At 40.6% G+C, this 15,718-nt stretch overlaps 1 protein-coding gene across 9 annotated transcripts in view; it reads left to right on the top strand.

Annotated features, from left to right (window-relative positions):
- Positions 1-15,718, top strand: part of DPP6 (dipeptidyl peptidase like 6) — a 790,271-nt gene that overhangs the window by 708,172 nt on the left and 66,381 nt on the right. For all 9 annotated transcript variants that reach the window (XM_048837577.2, XM_075125995.1, XM_048837580.2 and 6 more), the window contains 4 exons: positions 6,772-6,895; positions 7,799-7,837; positions 13,041-13,148; positions 13,804-13,895. In XM_048837577.2, coding sequence (XP_048693534.2) covers positions 6,772-6,895; positions 7,799-7,837; positions 13,041-13,148; positions 13,804-13,895 — 363 coding nt within the window. The remainder of the gene's footprint in view (positions 1-6,771; positions 6,896-7,798; positions 7,838-13,040; positions 13,149-13,803; positions 13,896-15,718) is intronic.

Below are 15,718 nucleotides of genomic sequence, written 5' to 3'. Positions count from 1 at the left end.
ATATTTAGTGAGTGCCATGCACTTCTTTGGGTAAAACTTGACAAATTGAAACCATTTTGACTCAAATCACTTCAGTAGTTTGCTCTCTAGCTCTGCACAAAGAAAACCCACTGAGAAACTTTTTAGTGAGCTGTAGCTCACGAAAGCTCATGCTCAAATAAATTGGTTAGTCTCTAAGGTGCCACAAGTACTCCTTTTCTTTTTTTTGAAAATTGCAATCTTTTCAGGGGCTGTGTCTCCAGAACCCCTGGCTCAAATGACCCCAAATTTGGGTCACTGACCCTACCCTGTACGCTCCTGAGGCATGCCAGATTTCAAGGCAATCTGACTAATCATGGCAATTTCAGAGAATTTATGTACAAAGGTTGACTTTTAAATAGAAGTCATGATGTAATCTTAACTATGGTGACACTGCTACACCACAATAACTCTTAAGTGCTTAGCTGACCTGGGGCCTATGTGTTGTGGTTTCTTGAACACTTGAAAACAAATCATTATACGGCTATAAAGAACAGTGTAATGTTTTGGCATAAGAATTTATTATCATAATCAGTCTGCCTTCAGGGGAGAAGAGTTCTAATCTGCTGCTTTAGCTCAATTTTGATGCAGTCACCTACAAAAGCCTGGAGGCCAAATCCTGATTTCATTTATGCTGATGTAAATCAGGAGTTAGTCCATTGACTTCAGTGGATTTACACCAGTATAACAGAGATCAGAATCTGATTCCATGCCTACACTGCCACTAATGGTCCCTCTCCAAATATTAACAGAGCACTTTGTGTGAATGTCAAATACAATTTGTAAAGATCTCTTCCTCCAGGATATTAATTTGTGTATGGTCACCAGACAGATATACTGGTACCTCTGGAATATTTTTAATTAGATGTTGGGCCTCCAAACAAAACCACACCAGCCAGTAGGCACTGCACAAAGCAGATGAAACTTGCCTGTTTGCCGGGGGGAGGGGAGTGTAGTGGGTTAATCTTCATTGTGCATGAGAAATATAAAGGGCCAGATTCTGATACCGTTACACAGGTGGAGTAGTTCTGTACTCCACAAGTGGTCCCAAACCAATAGAACTATCTGTGGAGTAAGATGTCCTTCAATTTGTTTTATTATAGTCTATTTGATTCTATATCTTATTCTAATCTATTGTAGGCTTTTAAACTGTGCTAATCACTAGTATTTGAGCACCTTCTGGTACTCCTTCAGTGTAAGGGGTATCAGAATCTTCCCCATGGTGTTCTTGGCATTGTCATTCTAAAGTGTTACATTACAGATCCATTTATACTACCAAGACAGAAGTGTCACCAGTGAATACACTCAAAAACATGCAGAACAGGACTTGTCTTGTAAAAACAATTTCAAATGTGCATGTATCAAGCAATGGCTCAGTATAATGTGATACCTTAAGACCATTGTTACTGTCATTTTTCTGTTGGACTGGTGATTGGGAAGTAGCATTGTCTGTATCCAAAGAGGTACAAGCTAAAATTCTTTAACATAGTTGTATTGTTATAACAGCTTGAAACAGTTTATAGAACTGCCACATCTTAGTACTCTAATAAATATGTGTAGTGTGGGGTTTAGCTATAACAATCATGAACTAAAATAATTTATTTGATATAATTGATATTATACAATGATGCAAAATATACAAAAATTAATGACCCTATGTATTTCATCAAAAACATTTCCAGAGCGTAGTACAAGTGGTTCTGCTAGACTCAGGGGTACATTTTCATTATGCATATATTGTTCTGAAATGAAGGACTTACTGTGATTGCATTTTATTAGAACAGACAGTGGGGATCTCCTATATAATTAGGGTTTGCCTACACTTGAAACATTGCATCACTGCAGTTGCGCAGCTGAAGTTCTTCAGCGTAGACATTACCTATGCCAACAGGAGGAGTTGTCCTGTCAGCGTAGGTAATACATCTCCCTGAGAGGTGGTAGCTAGGTCGACGAGAAAATACTTCTGTTGGCCTAGCGGTGTCAACACCGGAGGTTAGGTCAGCTCAACTGTGTTACTCAGAGGTGTGGATTTTTCACACCCCTGAGCAATGTAGTTGGATCAACTCAATGTTATAGTGTAGACCAGATCTTAGTCACTGAAAAGAGCTTCAGGGAGGAAGGGAGTGTTTCTCACAAGTATCTACAAACAGAGAAGTCAGTATAAATAAAGCTAACACACACGCAATCGATTCACTTAGATATATGCAGTCAGTGGCACTTCCTGGTGTGCTGGGGGATCTTCTTAGTGTGGGGTTCTCCTCAAGGGAACTGGAAGAGCTAGTAGTAAAAATGCAAATTATTTTCCAAGGGAATTTTGAGAAATTTTCTTTTTTTCCCCCTGAAGTTTCCTCCTGTCAAAATTATTTTTTACGTCAAAAAACCAAAATTGATCAAAGACAAAGTTTTAGTTTCCAAATACTGTTTTTGTTAAAATTTTTCAGGTTTTGGTAAAAACAACTGGCTTTCAAAACTTGAAGACTGAATATTTTTATCAAAACAGAACAATGTTACCAAAAAAAAATAAATAAATTGTCACAGAAAATTTTGGTGTCTGTTTTTTGTTGAAAAGCCAGAAAATTTGGACCAAAATAAAAATATTTTGTTGTTGCAAAGCAAGCTCATCACAAAAAAAAATATTTTGATGAAAAATATTAAACCAGCTGTAGCAAGTAGCCTGATCAATCAGCTAGTCATCCTGGGAGCACGGTAATGGTCCCATCTCCTATCTGCCCCATAAGTGTGCCTCAGTGGTGCATTACAAGAGCAGACACTTGAGTGCAGAGATTGCGATTGCATCTGACCCTTGCACAGGTCATCAAAAAATAAACTACTAAGAAAGGAGCCCAGTCACTAGAATCTGAGATAGGAACTGACTGCACATGCTTTGAGATCACAAAATGGAAAGTTGTGTGTCATTTTGCCAGGCAACATTTCACCGTTTTTTGTGATGGCTGACATTCCTATTATTAAGTGCATGCACAATTTGGATTTTAGATTCCTAGCTGCAAACCATACATGTAGTTATGGGAATGTAAATGTCTCATGATGAAACAGTGAGATGATTTCTGCTATGAGAAGCAATGTGATCCTCTTCAAAGGGGTCCATATATTTCCTGAAAGACTTCTAAGCCTTTCAGGTGAATTTCTTGTGAGAACAAATGAAATTCATTATTATTGTTGTTTATTACTATTCCATCTGTATTACAATAAAGAATTGGAGGCCCATTGTGCTGGGTGCTGTGCAGACAATAGTAAAAAGGTGATCCCTCCCCTTGTGAGCTCACAATCTAGGATTGTGATAGGATGGACTAGGTGGATAAACAGACAAATGTCAGGTGGGGGACTCAATAATGCAAGTGGAGAAATGAGGAATCCTCAACACTAAACAGGAGTTTCAGTTTGCCACTTGCCTAGTTGCTAAGTAAGAGGAAGTATGATCCAGTGCTTAGCATGGGACTTTGAAGACCCAGGGCCAATTCCATGCTCCACTACAAACTTCCTGTGTGACCTTGAGCAAGTCACTTAGTCTCCTTGTATCTCAGTCCCCCAACTGTAAAATGGGGATAATAGCATTTCCCTACCTCACAGGGAGGTGCTCAGATACTACGGAAATGGAGGCCACATAAGTCCTTAGGTAGATTGCCAGCTGGTCAAGTTCTGTAGGCAATGTGCAGAGATAAGTGATAAGGAGGGAATTTGAGATTGCACTCCCATCTTCATTTTTTGCAAGGGAGACAATATTGGACCTGAACTAATACGTGTAGTTTCTAAGATAAGAGCTTTAGTTGTTACATCCCAGCCAGCTTGTGTGACATCAAAATTTAACATAGAATCATAGAATATCAGGGTTGGAAGGGACCTCAGGAGGTCATCTAGTCCAAACCCCTGCTCAGAGCAGGACCAATCCCCAACTAAATCATCCCAGCCACGGCTTTGTCAAGCCTGATCTTAAAAACCTCTAAGGAAGGAGATTCCACCACCTCCCTAGGTAACCCATTCCAGTACTTCACCACCCTCCGAGTGAAAAATCCAAATTCATATCCAACCTAAACCTTCCCCACTGCAACTTGAGACCATTACTTCTTGTTCTGTCATCTGCTACCACTGAGAACAGTCTAGATCCATCCTCTTGGAACCCCCTTTCAGGTAGTTGAAAGCAGCTATCAAATCCCCCCTCATTCTTCTCTTCCACAGACTAAACAATCCCAGTTCCCTCAGCCTCTCCTCATAAGTCATGTGTTCCAGTCCCCTAATCATTTTTGTTGCCCTCCACTGGACTCTTTCCAATTTTTCCACATCCTTCTTGTAGTGTGGGGCCCAAAACTGAACACAGTACTCCAGATGAGGCCTCACCAATGCCGAATAGAGGGGAACAATCACGTCCCTCGCTCTGCTGGCAATGCTCCTACTTATACAGCCCAAAATGCTGTTAGCCTTCTTGGCAACAAGGGCACACTGTTGACTCATATCCATATCATGTCCCCCTGTATCCTATCCCTATCCTGGCATATTTACCACTCCTCCCAGTTTAGTGTCATCTGCAAATTTACTGAGGGTGCAATCCACACCATCCTCCAGATCATTAATGAAGATATTGAATAAAACCGGCCCCATGACTGACCTTTGGGGCACTCCACTTGTTATCAGCTGCCAACTAGACATGGAGCAAATGATCGCTACCCGTTGAGCCCGATGATCTAGCCAGCTTTCTGTCCACCTTATAGTCCATTCATCCAGCCCATACTTCTTTAACTTGCTGGAAAGAATACTGTGAGAGACCGTATCAAAAGCTTTGCGAAAGTCAAGGAATAACACGTCCACTGCTTTCCCCTCATCCACAGAGCAAGTTATCTCATCATAGAAGGCAATTAAGTTAGTCAGGCATGACTTCCCTTGGTGAATCCATGCTAACTGTTCCTGATCACCTTCCTCTCCTCAAAGTGCTTCAAAATTGATTCCTTGAGGACTTGCTCCATGATTTTTCCAGGGATTGAGGTGAGGCTGACTGGCCTGTAGTTCCCCGGATCCTCCTTCTTCCCTTTTTTAAAGATGGGCACTCCATTATTTGCTTCAGATTCTCAATGGGATTTACGGAAAAATGCTCCAATCAACAATTTGTCCTAAATGAATAGTTACTCTTGCTTTTTTAATATTTTTATTTATATGTTTACTTGTTGCCAAACCTGCTGCTGACTGTCATTTTTTTAAAACAATTTAATTTTGCGTGACCGTTTTCCCCCCACCTAGGGAATGTGCTACTGCTGATATTGAGTAAAATCACAATTTACTTCAGCCACTGAATTTCCAGGACACTATTACCTTGCCCAAAGGTGCCCTGTCTTCCAGCATTGTGCATGCAGCTGAACTCGTTCGTTTTTTCCCCAGCCAAATTCATGCTCTAAATATTGCTGAAAGCTACAAAATTAATTTCCAGCTTGTTATTTTGCTAGACAAACAGATCGTTGTTGCTTTTGCCCTTTCTCTGCACTATGTATGGGAATTGTTGCCAGAATACTCTCTAGTGACACAGCACATTAATCCCAAGGAGAGCAACAACTCCTTATACATATCTTATAGCAAACAAATGAACTCATAAAATTTTTATAGACTGCACACTATGAAAAGTCATTGTATTATAATTTAAAGGTGCTTTTGGCCCACACTCCTCCAGTATATTATTGTATCTCTACATTTGTCAGTTCAGCAAGAGTCTCGCCCTTTAGATTAATCCCTCTGTGACTGAAGATGGAGAGTTGTGATTGCTACCACTAACTGGCTAAGAATTTGCACTTCCTATTATAGTTATTTGTTTACACATCTCCTTCATTCCACCCCAGCCTGCTTGTTGGTATCATCCAGTTGTTGCACCTTGTCTTTTATAAGCTCATTGGGGCAGGGACTGTCCTTTATTATATGTTTGAATAGCACCTTGCACAATGGGACCCAACCTGGTTGTGTTCCTGAAGAGTGATCGTAATGTAAATGTTTAGTAATAAGAAGATGGTGACAGAGATTGTGGGCCAGGTTCTGATGTAAACTGGTTCAGCTCCATTGACTTCTTTATACAAATCTTTGCTGTGCTAAACACCTACAGTCTGATTTTCCACTCCGTAAAACTAGTTTATTTTCAGCATGGCTTCACTACTAAGCCACTATAGTTTCATACTGGTTGTAGAGGTCTGTTTGAACGGGGGATTAATTTGATCTTTAACTGAGTCAGACCTCTTGGGCCAGAGTCCCCAGAATCTATAAACCATCTCTTTCTATTTCTCCCCAGACCCTAACAGGCATTTTAACTAATATGCATATTTAGAGGCCAGTAGTTCTATATGAGAGTGGAAATAGTCCATGTAATTTGTTTGTTTGGTCATGTATGCTTGAATATGTAGCCCAATGCACTTTCCACCCATTCCTGGGAGGTTCTGAATAACGTGTGTGATGCTGTGTTGGTAGATCTGACTCCTCTATTTTCACAACCGGCAAGCAGAGTGGGAAGTTGCAGATACATGCATAGCCCAAAAAATGCCATTTTCAGGTGTTCATATGAATGCATAACTAGCCCTAGAAAGATCAAGACAGAGATGTTCTAATAACAATAGACTTTTCCTTTCCTGTCCATTCATAGTACGATCCACAAACCCCAGTGTTCTGCTGAGCTGCAAAATATTGTGGCATTAATATCTCTTGCACGTACTTTAGTGATGTAAGTGATCACTGCGGCAATACTAGCTGAGTGCATTTACATGTTTCCAGGGACTACTACATAACCATGGTGAAATGGGCAACTAGCACCAAAGTGGCAGTAAATTGGCTGAACAGGGCACAGAACGTTTCTATCCTGACGCTGTGTGATGCTACCACTGGAGTCTGCACAAAGGTAGGAAAGACACTTAAAAGAAGATTGTTTGACCTTCCGTATTTGTAATCCCCCTGGGGAGAATATCCTTCAGTTCTTTTATCTGAAAGTGGGTCACCGGACACACAGTACTTTATGTATAGATAGAATATAAGAGATGTATACAATATTTACTGTGCAAGGGGTATGGGCTGATTGTGGCCCCGTACAGAAAAGCTAGGCACAATCCAGTTCTAGCTGTACAATATATATGTGTATTTATATATAGGGAGAGAGAATGTAGGTGCATTCTCTGTCACACACACACTCACTCACACACACACCCCTACTATTTTTAACTTGGGTGTCCTTTTTAATATCTGAGCTCAATAGAAATATACATGGTTTGTCTATACATAGTTTTGTACCAATTTAGTTAAATTGCTGCAATTCCCTCATGTGGGCACTTTTATACATACATGAAGACCACTATAGTTTGTTTCAGTACCAACATATAAACAACTTTTAACTGGTATAACTACATCCACACTATGCGGATGCACCAATTTAACTAATTCGGTTTTTGAACTAGTATAGTTAAAGTCAGTGCAAACACTATGTGTAGACAAGGCCCCACACAAAGTTGCTGGGAACAGTGTAACAACAACTAAATTGCTATCTTTCTTTAGGGAGTAATGTATCTGTTGGGTTCCTTTTTCTGTCAGTAGGCTAACATGCCTTCCCATATGCTCACTTGCTTGTTTATCAGAGAGAAACAATAGAGGCCAAAAGAGCAGCCCAAGATTACGTTCTGAAACAGCATGCTTGAACAGTTTCTCGCTGCTTGTTCACCCCTGTTCAAATTCAGTCAAACTGCTTTCTGCACCGATGAACAAAATGTAACCTGTGCAAATTACGCTCTTTAATTATGTCCTTTCATTTTAGAAACATGAAGATGAAAGTGAAGCCTGGCTACACAGACAGGTAACAGTGATCTTCTCTTCGTGATTATATTTTCAAATGTTTTTTCCCCCAAGAGAAAAAGCTTATTTTTGGAACTCCAAGTGGTACTTTGATATCATGATGGTTCATATTATAGAAGGGATTTTCTTAACAGAATATACAAGCTCTTCTTGTTGAAGTAAGGGGCATCTTCACCTAATGTATCTGAGACGCCCTCTTACATAGCAGACCACAGTGGCTAGAAACATAATTCCCAGCATATGTTGAACTTGAATTTAAGGAACCTGAAAAACAAGTATTGGGCGAAATTCACAGAGAGCCAGCACACAGTCTGTCCCCTAGTGAAGTCCCTGATTAAGCCTTATTTTGGGGCTTACATTGTATTTAAGTTGTGTATTGGCCTTTTGCTGGCCCTCCGCACAGGGTAAATTCTACCTATTGCCGTTAAATGATCAAAGGTCAAATTTTCAGAAAGGATCCAAGTGACTTAGGAGTCGTAAGTCCCATTTTCAAAAGTCACTTAAACGTTTAGGAGCCAAAGGGTAAAATTTTCAAAAGCACCTAAGTTGTGTTTTAAAATCAAAGTGACTTAGTGCCTAAGTTACTTTTGAAAATGGTACTTAGGCTCATAAGTCTACACTACGCACCATTTTTGGCAGCATGAAAGGTATGTGTAGCTGCACAAGTCAGTGAAAGGCTCTGGCAGAGGGGAGGCAGCAGGGAAAGGCTGAGCCTTCCCTCATTGCCTCCCCCATTTCAAAGCCTTTCCCCACTGCCTCCCTGCTGCCGAAGTCTTTTCTCATTGACGGAATCTTTACCCTGGCAGGGAAAGGCTCCAGCAGTGGAGAAATGATGGAGTCCTTCCCTGCTGTCAGAGTCCTTACTTTCAGCAGGAGTCTTTTCCTCCAGCAGGAAATAATTATTATTATATGAATGTTATAATGTTCTGTAGATAGCCCTTACCTAGCTCCAGCAAGACACTCATTTCCAGGAAGCAAGGGCAACAATCAAAGTGAGAAATTCATTCTGTAGAGAAAGCAATGGGAAAAGCAGGTACCTCTGAAGGCTGGTTTTCAATGAGTTTCAGTTGTGGTTTATTTACCTATTTCTTGTAAATATAACTTTGTCTTAAATTTAACTTTTTTAAATAGGCAAGTGGAATCCAGGGTGAAATCCTGACTATATTGACTTCAGTGGGACCAGGATTTCAAGCCAGGAGTTTTACATAGAGAGAGAGAACTGACAACACCTCCTACTTTGGCTGAACATAGATCTACCCCTGATTTTGTTCCCCTGGGGTTGCACTCTTCACACCAGTCCTCCTATTTCCATAGCTGCCTCAGCTCAGCCTTGGTCCTATAATGAAGAATGTTGTTGTGTGTTACAGTGAGATATTGAAAACCTCATTCAACCTCCCTTGTTCCCATCACCATGGCAAGATGGCCCTAGCAATGGTTCTCTCACAGGTAGTTAGTATGCAGCATCAGTTACATTTTTCAATAACAGCAGTACTCTGGGAACCTTACAAACAAGTTTGGCTTTTTAATCCTTTACGCTCAACCTTCAGTGAGGATTTTGTATTTAGAACCAATGAAGTATAAAAAATGCCTAACTACCTTGGACTTCATTTCTGCTGCACTGCTATTGCCTTCAAGTTCCGAGTGACCATGGTGCGCAGCAGGGATAGAACTCAGAGCCTCATGATTCACAAGCATAGGACCCTTCTGCCTGAGCTAAAGGGGAATCCCTGTCTGGTGTGAGCAGCATGGGGCTAATGGCACTTAGTTGAGCAGTTCTGATTCCATCCAGTGGAGAGCAGGGATACACATAGACATACACATACTATTCGGTTAATCAGAGTATTTATGTCGTGTTCTAATATTGTTGGGGGTGGACCCTCTGGCCTCAGAGATCGACATCGGTATGTTGAACCCAACCTCACAGATCAGTGGGGGAAAAGGAGACTCAAGGAGTGGGGATTCTGGCCCCTGAGCTTCGGGGATGAAATTAGTACGGGAGGGAGGAAGCTGGCTCCCATAGCTCCAAGGATAAGCAGGGATGGGGGTGGTGAGGTAGCTTGCCATGAAAGGGGGATGGTTCTCACTGACATTAAACCACAATACAAACATTTCAGCAAATCCCCCAAATCCACAATCTCACTGAAAGGTGAACTGCAAAGGGTTAAAAAGCCACACTCCTCTGTGAGAGTCCCATACCATCGCTGTTACGGAAAGCTGCCATTCTTGGCAAGCAAATAATTTATGGGGCCATCATTCTGGGAATTAGGAATACTGTGTATATCCAACAAAAATGAACATCTCACTGAAAGCCACATGACGAAATTATTCATTGTGGGACCCGGGTCAACTGGGTCAAGCAGACAAATAGCAGGATTGTCCCGAAGAGGGTAAAGGGAGCGGGGAGGGCATCACAGGAGTTATAGGAGATGGACGGGGTAGTTCAGATTAGCTGTTTCTGTGTGAAACTCCTAGACCCTTTGCCTATAAAATGAACAAGAGCAAATTCATTCAAAACAAAACTATATGTACCAATAAATAAATACACATTGACCCTTACTTAAACCAGCTTTCAAAGCTCCCTGCTTTTCTCCACTCATCTCTATGCAGAATTATTATAATTAGTTAGTATGGTAGCACCTAGAGGCCACAGCTAAGATTGGAGCCCCATTGTCCTAGGCACTGTACACAGAAATAATAGGAGATAGTCTTTGCATCAAAGGATTTGCAGTCTAAAGAGACAAAGGGTGGGAGGGAAAGACAGAGGTGAAGTATCTTACTTGAGGTCACACAGCACATCAGTGGCAAACCAAGGAATGGAACCTCACTTTCTCAAGTCCTGGTCAAGGTCCCTGTCCTCTAGTTCACCCTGCCTCTTAATGAATCAGTAAATTCTTCCTCCCCCAGTTAGCCTTGCTTCCTGAAAATGGGTGCATCCAGAGTTAATTTTACTTTTTATTTTCATCTGCACCATGCTAATTTTTCTTTCAGTGCCAATTTTAGTATTTTTATACTAGACTGTGTGAACTTAAAATGCATTTCCTTCCAGTTCATATTTTCTCTTAAGATAAGATGAAAATATTGCACACATCAGCTTTAACTCAGGCCAGGTTTGTTTTCAAGATCCTTAGTGCTGCTCCATACAATATGAAGATTATATCCCCAAAATCTCTGTCCCAGTGGCCTCTTTTTGTGTGTGTCCATACTGAGTCTCTGCAACACAACTACAGGTTCTTAAAAAAAACCTGACTATATTAAGGGAGTTTTTCCATCAGTAGATACAACAAACAGACCACTCATAACCTCAGAGGAGTACTGATGAAGATCAGTAATCATTTGTCTGATGTATGACTTTTCTCTGTACCTGGAAATAGATTCAAGTAATCTGTTAAACCAGTCTGTACAAAGTCTACTTCCACTGCCAAGAGAAATGCTGCTACAATAGTACAAATTTGTATAAATAGTACAAATTCTGTACCTTTCTTGATTGGTACAGCTCTATTGACTACAATCGAAGTGTGCCAGTTTACACCAGCATAGAATTTGGCCCATGGTGTGATAGTAGTTTGCCAGTGGTTTTTTTAATCTTCTTAGCATAACTCTGGAAATAATCATATAGATTTTCATACTTAAAGTTCTAGAAACTATAAGAAGCAGGTGAGACTTATTTCATGAAATTTTGCCAAGCGAGAGATGGTCGTACTTTTACAATCTTCTAGACAGGTAAGGAAGGAAAAATAAAAGGAAACCTGGCAAGTTAGGCCCAAAATTTAGACTTTGTAAACCTAACACTAATAGAAAGTGAAATACTTAATGAATGATAAGGAGCAAAGTAAAATAAAGCAAGAATGCTGTTGCAGCATTAAAAAAATTAAAAGGATTCATTTGTTGTTAATGCAAATAATTAATCTATAACATTAAAACAATCCGCAGTATGATCAACTTATTATTATTGATCTTGGTTGGTTCTGCTTGGTGTTTTGACATGTGTTAAGAATAAGACCAGAATATCTGCCATGGCAGATGTGTCCATTGGGTGGCTGGTGGAACACACAAGGGGCTTACTGAAAGAATCGCTCCATTGAACAGTACTCAGAGAGGGGGAAACTTATGGGACTTAACAGCATACTGAATATGCAAAGAGTGCCCCAGGATAGACAGGGATGGTGGAGCCTTGTTCATACTCTAAGCAACATCTGATGGCATGGGAAGGAAGGCTTCAGATTCTTCCTAAATTCATTCGATATGCACTTTTGGGAGATTAAATTTTGTACTTTAGTAACCAGCCTTTCTGCCAGTAAGAGCTAGAACAAAGGAGGTGCAACCAGCCGAATGCCATGATATATCGAGCTAATGATTTTTGCCACCCTCAGGGACCATATATATCAAAGTCTTCTGCATTCCCTTGTAGTCTACTACACAACTATCTCCCCCAACAGAAAGGTCCCAGCCGCTCATGGATTCCTACAGCAGAAAAGAAAACAAAACAGTCTTAAGAAAAGAACTAGTTACTGCCCTGCAGTGTTTGATTTCCATGCACAGCACCTTGTCTCTCTCTGACTGAAAGTTGCAATAATGGGATGAAAATCAATCACTAGGTTCACCTGGGAACCTTGAAGCAAAGACAGTTTTAAAAGACCTTCTTTCTTTTTATTCTTTCGCCTCCTCCCTCTTCCCCCTCCCTCCCCCCAGGGTAACTAATTTTGTGAATTAATCATCTGTGAGAAGGTAGGGAAGGAGACAGGACTTAGACTCTGAAGTACAGGTTGGTCATGTTTCTTTAAGAAAATGTATGTGGAATGATACACAGCTCAGTGCAGTTTTTCCAGCTGAGTAAACAAGATTTGCTAGGCACACACTGCTAAGTCTATGTTTATTAAAATGCTTCATTCCGGTTGCCCCCAAACAAACTTCTCTGTAGGCATGTAGGTTTTTTCCGCTTTGCAAATGGGGATTGCCTTTGAAGCCAAGAATGCTGCCTTACTGTCTGTCTCCCTTTAATTCCACAGGAGGCTAGCTGAAAGATGACTGCTTCTCAGGGGATACAAAAACAAGGGTTTTCAGAATTTCAGGGCTCATTTTTCCCTGTTTTGAGGGGGCTGTTTCTTTGTTTTAGGTGGTTGTTAAAAGTCCTCTGTGGACAGTTTTAAAAAACACCAAGAAGCCCAAACTAGTGAAAATTAAACCCGCTCAATTGACATTTACAGAATGAAGAGCCAATCTTTTCCAAAGACGGACGGAAGTTTTTCTTCATCCGAGCCATTCCTCAGGGGGGGCGAGGAAAGTTCTACCATATTGCCATGTCATCGTCACAGGTGAAACAACCATTATTATTCTTTTTCAGTGCTGACTAGAACATTCCATGAACATAAGACCTGTGTTTAGACCCAAGATATATCAAGGTGTCTATGGAGAATTTGAATCCCTCTGTCCATAAGGATGAATACCTTAACTGTGCTAAATGCTAGTAACATTTCAAGCATAGGAGGAACAAGAGTTTCAAGTGATGCAGTTTGCTTAGATTTATAATTAAAAGGTCTTCACATTTCAAGTAACATTCAAAGAATGTCACTTTTGGGTTTTTTTAAAACAAGCTTCTCCTCCATTATTCGTAAATAAGTGGCTCTCTGCACAATCATCTGAGGTTATTATCCAGAACCCATGGGCAGAAGAGGATCACAAGAAAGGACTTCCATCTGTATTCTTTATGCTGGGCCTAATTAATTCCATTATCATCAATTGAGTTATGCCAGAGATTAATCTGATTCAGTATATTTAAGTGTGTCTGCAAATTCATAGCAATACAGTACTTTGGGGGAATCACAAATTAGTGATTACTTTTAACAAGCATGGAGGAGTCATGAGGGCATCATGTTTTGAGAAATAAAAAGAGAGGTTTTTTAGTTGTGTTCAAGTGTCGTCTTTTCAGAAAAAAGAAAACACACTTTCTTCTTTTTTTTTTTTTGGCAGCCCAATAGCAGCAGTGATAACTTACAGTCCATTACATCTGGTGATTGGGATGTGACAAAGATTTTGGCATATGATGAAAAGAGGCATAAAATGTAAGTAAAGAAGTCGGTGTAAGTAACAAACCAAACAGGCTTTCATCTTTTAGTTCTGGCTCTAGAGTTAGCTAGTCTACAGTAGCCATCTTGAAAGCATCAGAAGTGTGTGTGCATGAACAGCTAGATGTACAGACAGCAGGAGAGGGTTGTCTACATCTGTTCGTGGCTTAATCTCTAGTTTACAATCTAGTGTTTCAATGAAGTCTTGCCTTGGTTTGTTCCCTCCCCTACCACTGACTTTGTGTGTTTAATAATCAATCTCATTTTGATATTTGACACACAGAAAGAAGCCTGGTTTATATATATATACGTGTGTATATGTTTGTGTGTGTGTTGCTATGTTTCTTCATCAACAACATTTGATTCAAAATTTGAAGAGAGAGTTCTGTGTTCTGTGTTGGATGGCTTTGCTCTGTTAGTCCTCCTAGTCTTGGAAAAAATTCTGTTTGACACACACGAAAACTATTGTAATGAACAAACATTTTTGCTCAGTAAACTGCCATCTTGTTTTTACAGTTTCCCTCATTTTCACCTTGATCCTTTGTTAGTGATGTTCCAGTTCTTGGTGTGCTTCCCATTGTCCTAAATCTCAGCAAAATGTCATAGAAGAGAGCACTCTGAAAGGGTTTCCAGTTCACAATGTATGGAGTTGCTCTTTCAGGCAAAGTTTCAGTGAGATGCAAGATGCTGAATTCTAGACTTCTTAAATTTAAAATGATCTATTATCTCCAGCACTATCCCTCGTTGGCACTAAATAGCTGAGTCAAAAGGCATTAGCCCATCCCAAACACTGAATGATAATTAAGGGCCCAATTCTGGAAGGAGCTAAAAATGCCCACAGTTTCTGTTGACTTCAGTGTGAGCTGAGGGCTAAGCTGGCATAATTACTCACATTGCAATTTTAACAGTATGTGATATTTGTGGTTTGACTGCCCAATGTGCGAAATCTACATATCCAGGTGAGCCCAGTTTATAGGAAATAGACCTGCTGGATTGGGTACGCCAGCCATTATGTTATTCAGTCCTCCCCTCCCACCCCCCACTAAAACAATATCTTCTCCTGTGGGTCATCACCACCCTTGTAAAGCTTATGGCCTTTGGCCCCCATGGAGATATCAACCTTGACTTTGCACTCTGAGTTGAAGTTGGCCACCCCTTGCATATCCAGCTAATTCACGGACTGAAACAGTAATGATGACCTCAGAAAGCTGGTGCTTTCATTACTTATCACACAGAAATGGAGCTGGCTAGAGTGTCTCTGTGAAGGGCTTGTCTACACTGGCAATTTACAGTGCTGCAAGTTTCTCGCTCAGTTGTGTGAAAAAACACACCCCTGAGTGCAGCAAGTTTCAGCGCTGTAAAGCGTCAATGTAAACAGCTGCGCTCCCAGCGGTGGTAGTTACCCCTCTCGTGGAGGTGGTATTTTTTAGAGTGCTGGGAGAGCTCTTTCCCAGCACTCTGCCGGGACTACACAAGCCATGTTAAAGTGCTTGTGTTGCCAGTGTAGACTAACCCTTAGACAATGACATTCTTCTCAAGTCAAGGCTATATCTTCCCTAACGGTTGGAATCCCCTCTTCAAGCTGAGGCTCTCAATGGGTTTTTCAGGTGCCTGAAGCCACACAGCTGTTCAAAGAATCATAAGTGATCAAATGTTTTGGGAAGAGGGGTGGGTTGCTTTTTTAAAATCTCTAGATAAAAAAAAATCTATTTAAAGGTACGGTGCACTGTAAAGCTTTATACCTTGTTGGGGTAACTTTTCTGTGGTGAAAAAAGAGGTCAAGTTTTCTTGCTTCATATCACTTAAGACCACTTTTATTT

This window comes from Caretta caretta, chromosome 2 (genome assembly GCF_965140235.1).
Source record: "Caretta caretta isolate rCarCar2 chromosome 2, rCarCar1.hap1, whole genome shotgun sequence".
NCBI classification, from domain to species: Eukaryota; Metazoa; Chordata; order Testudines; family Cheloniidae; genus Caretta; species Caretta caretta.
This window is presented reverse-complemented; position numbering and strand designations above follow the sequence as displayed.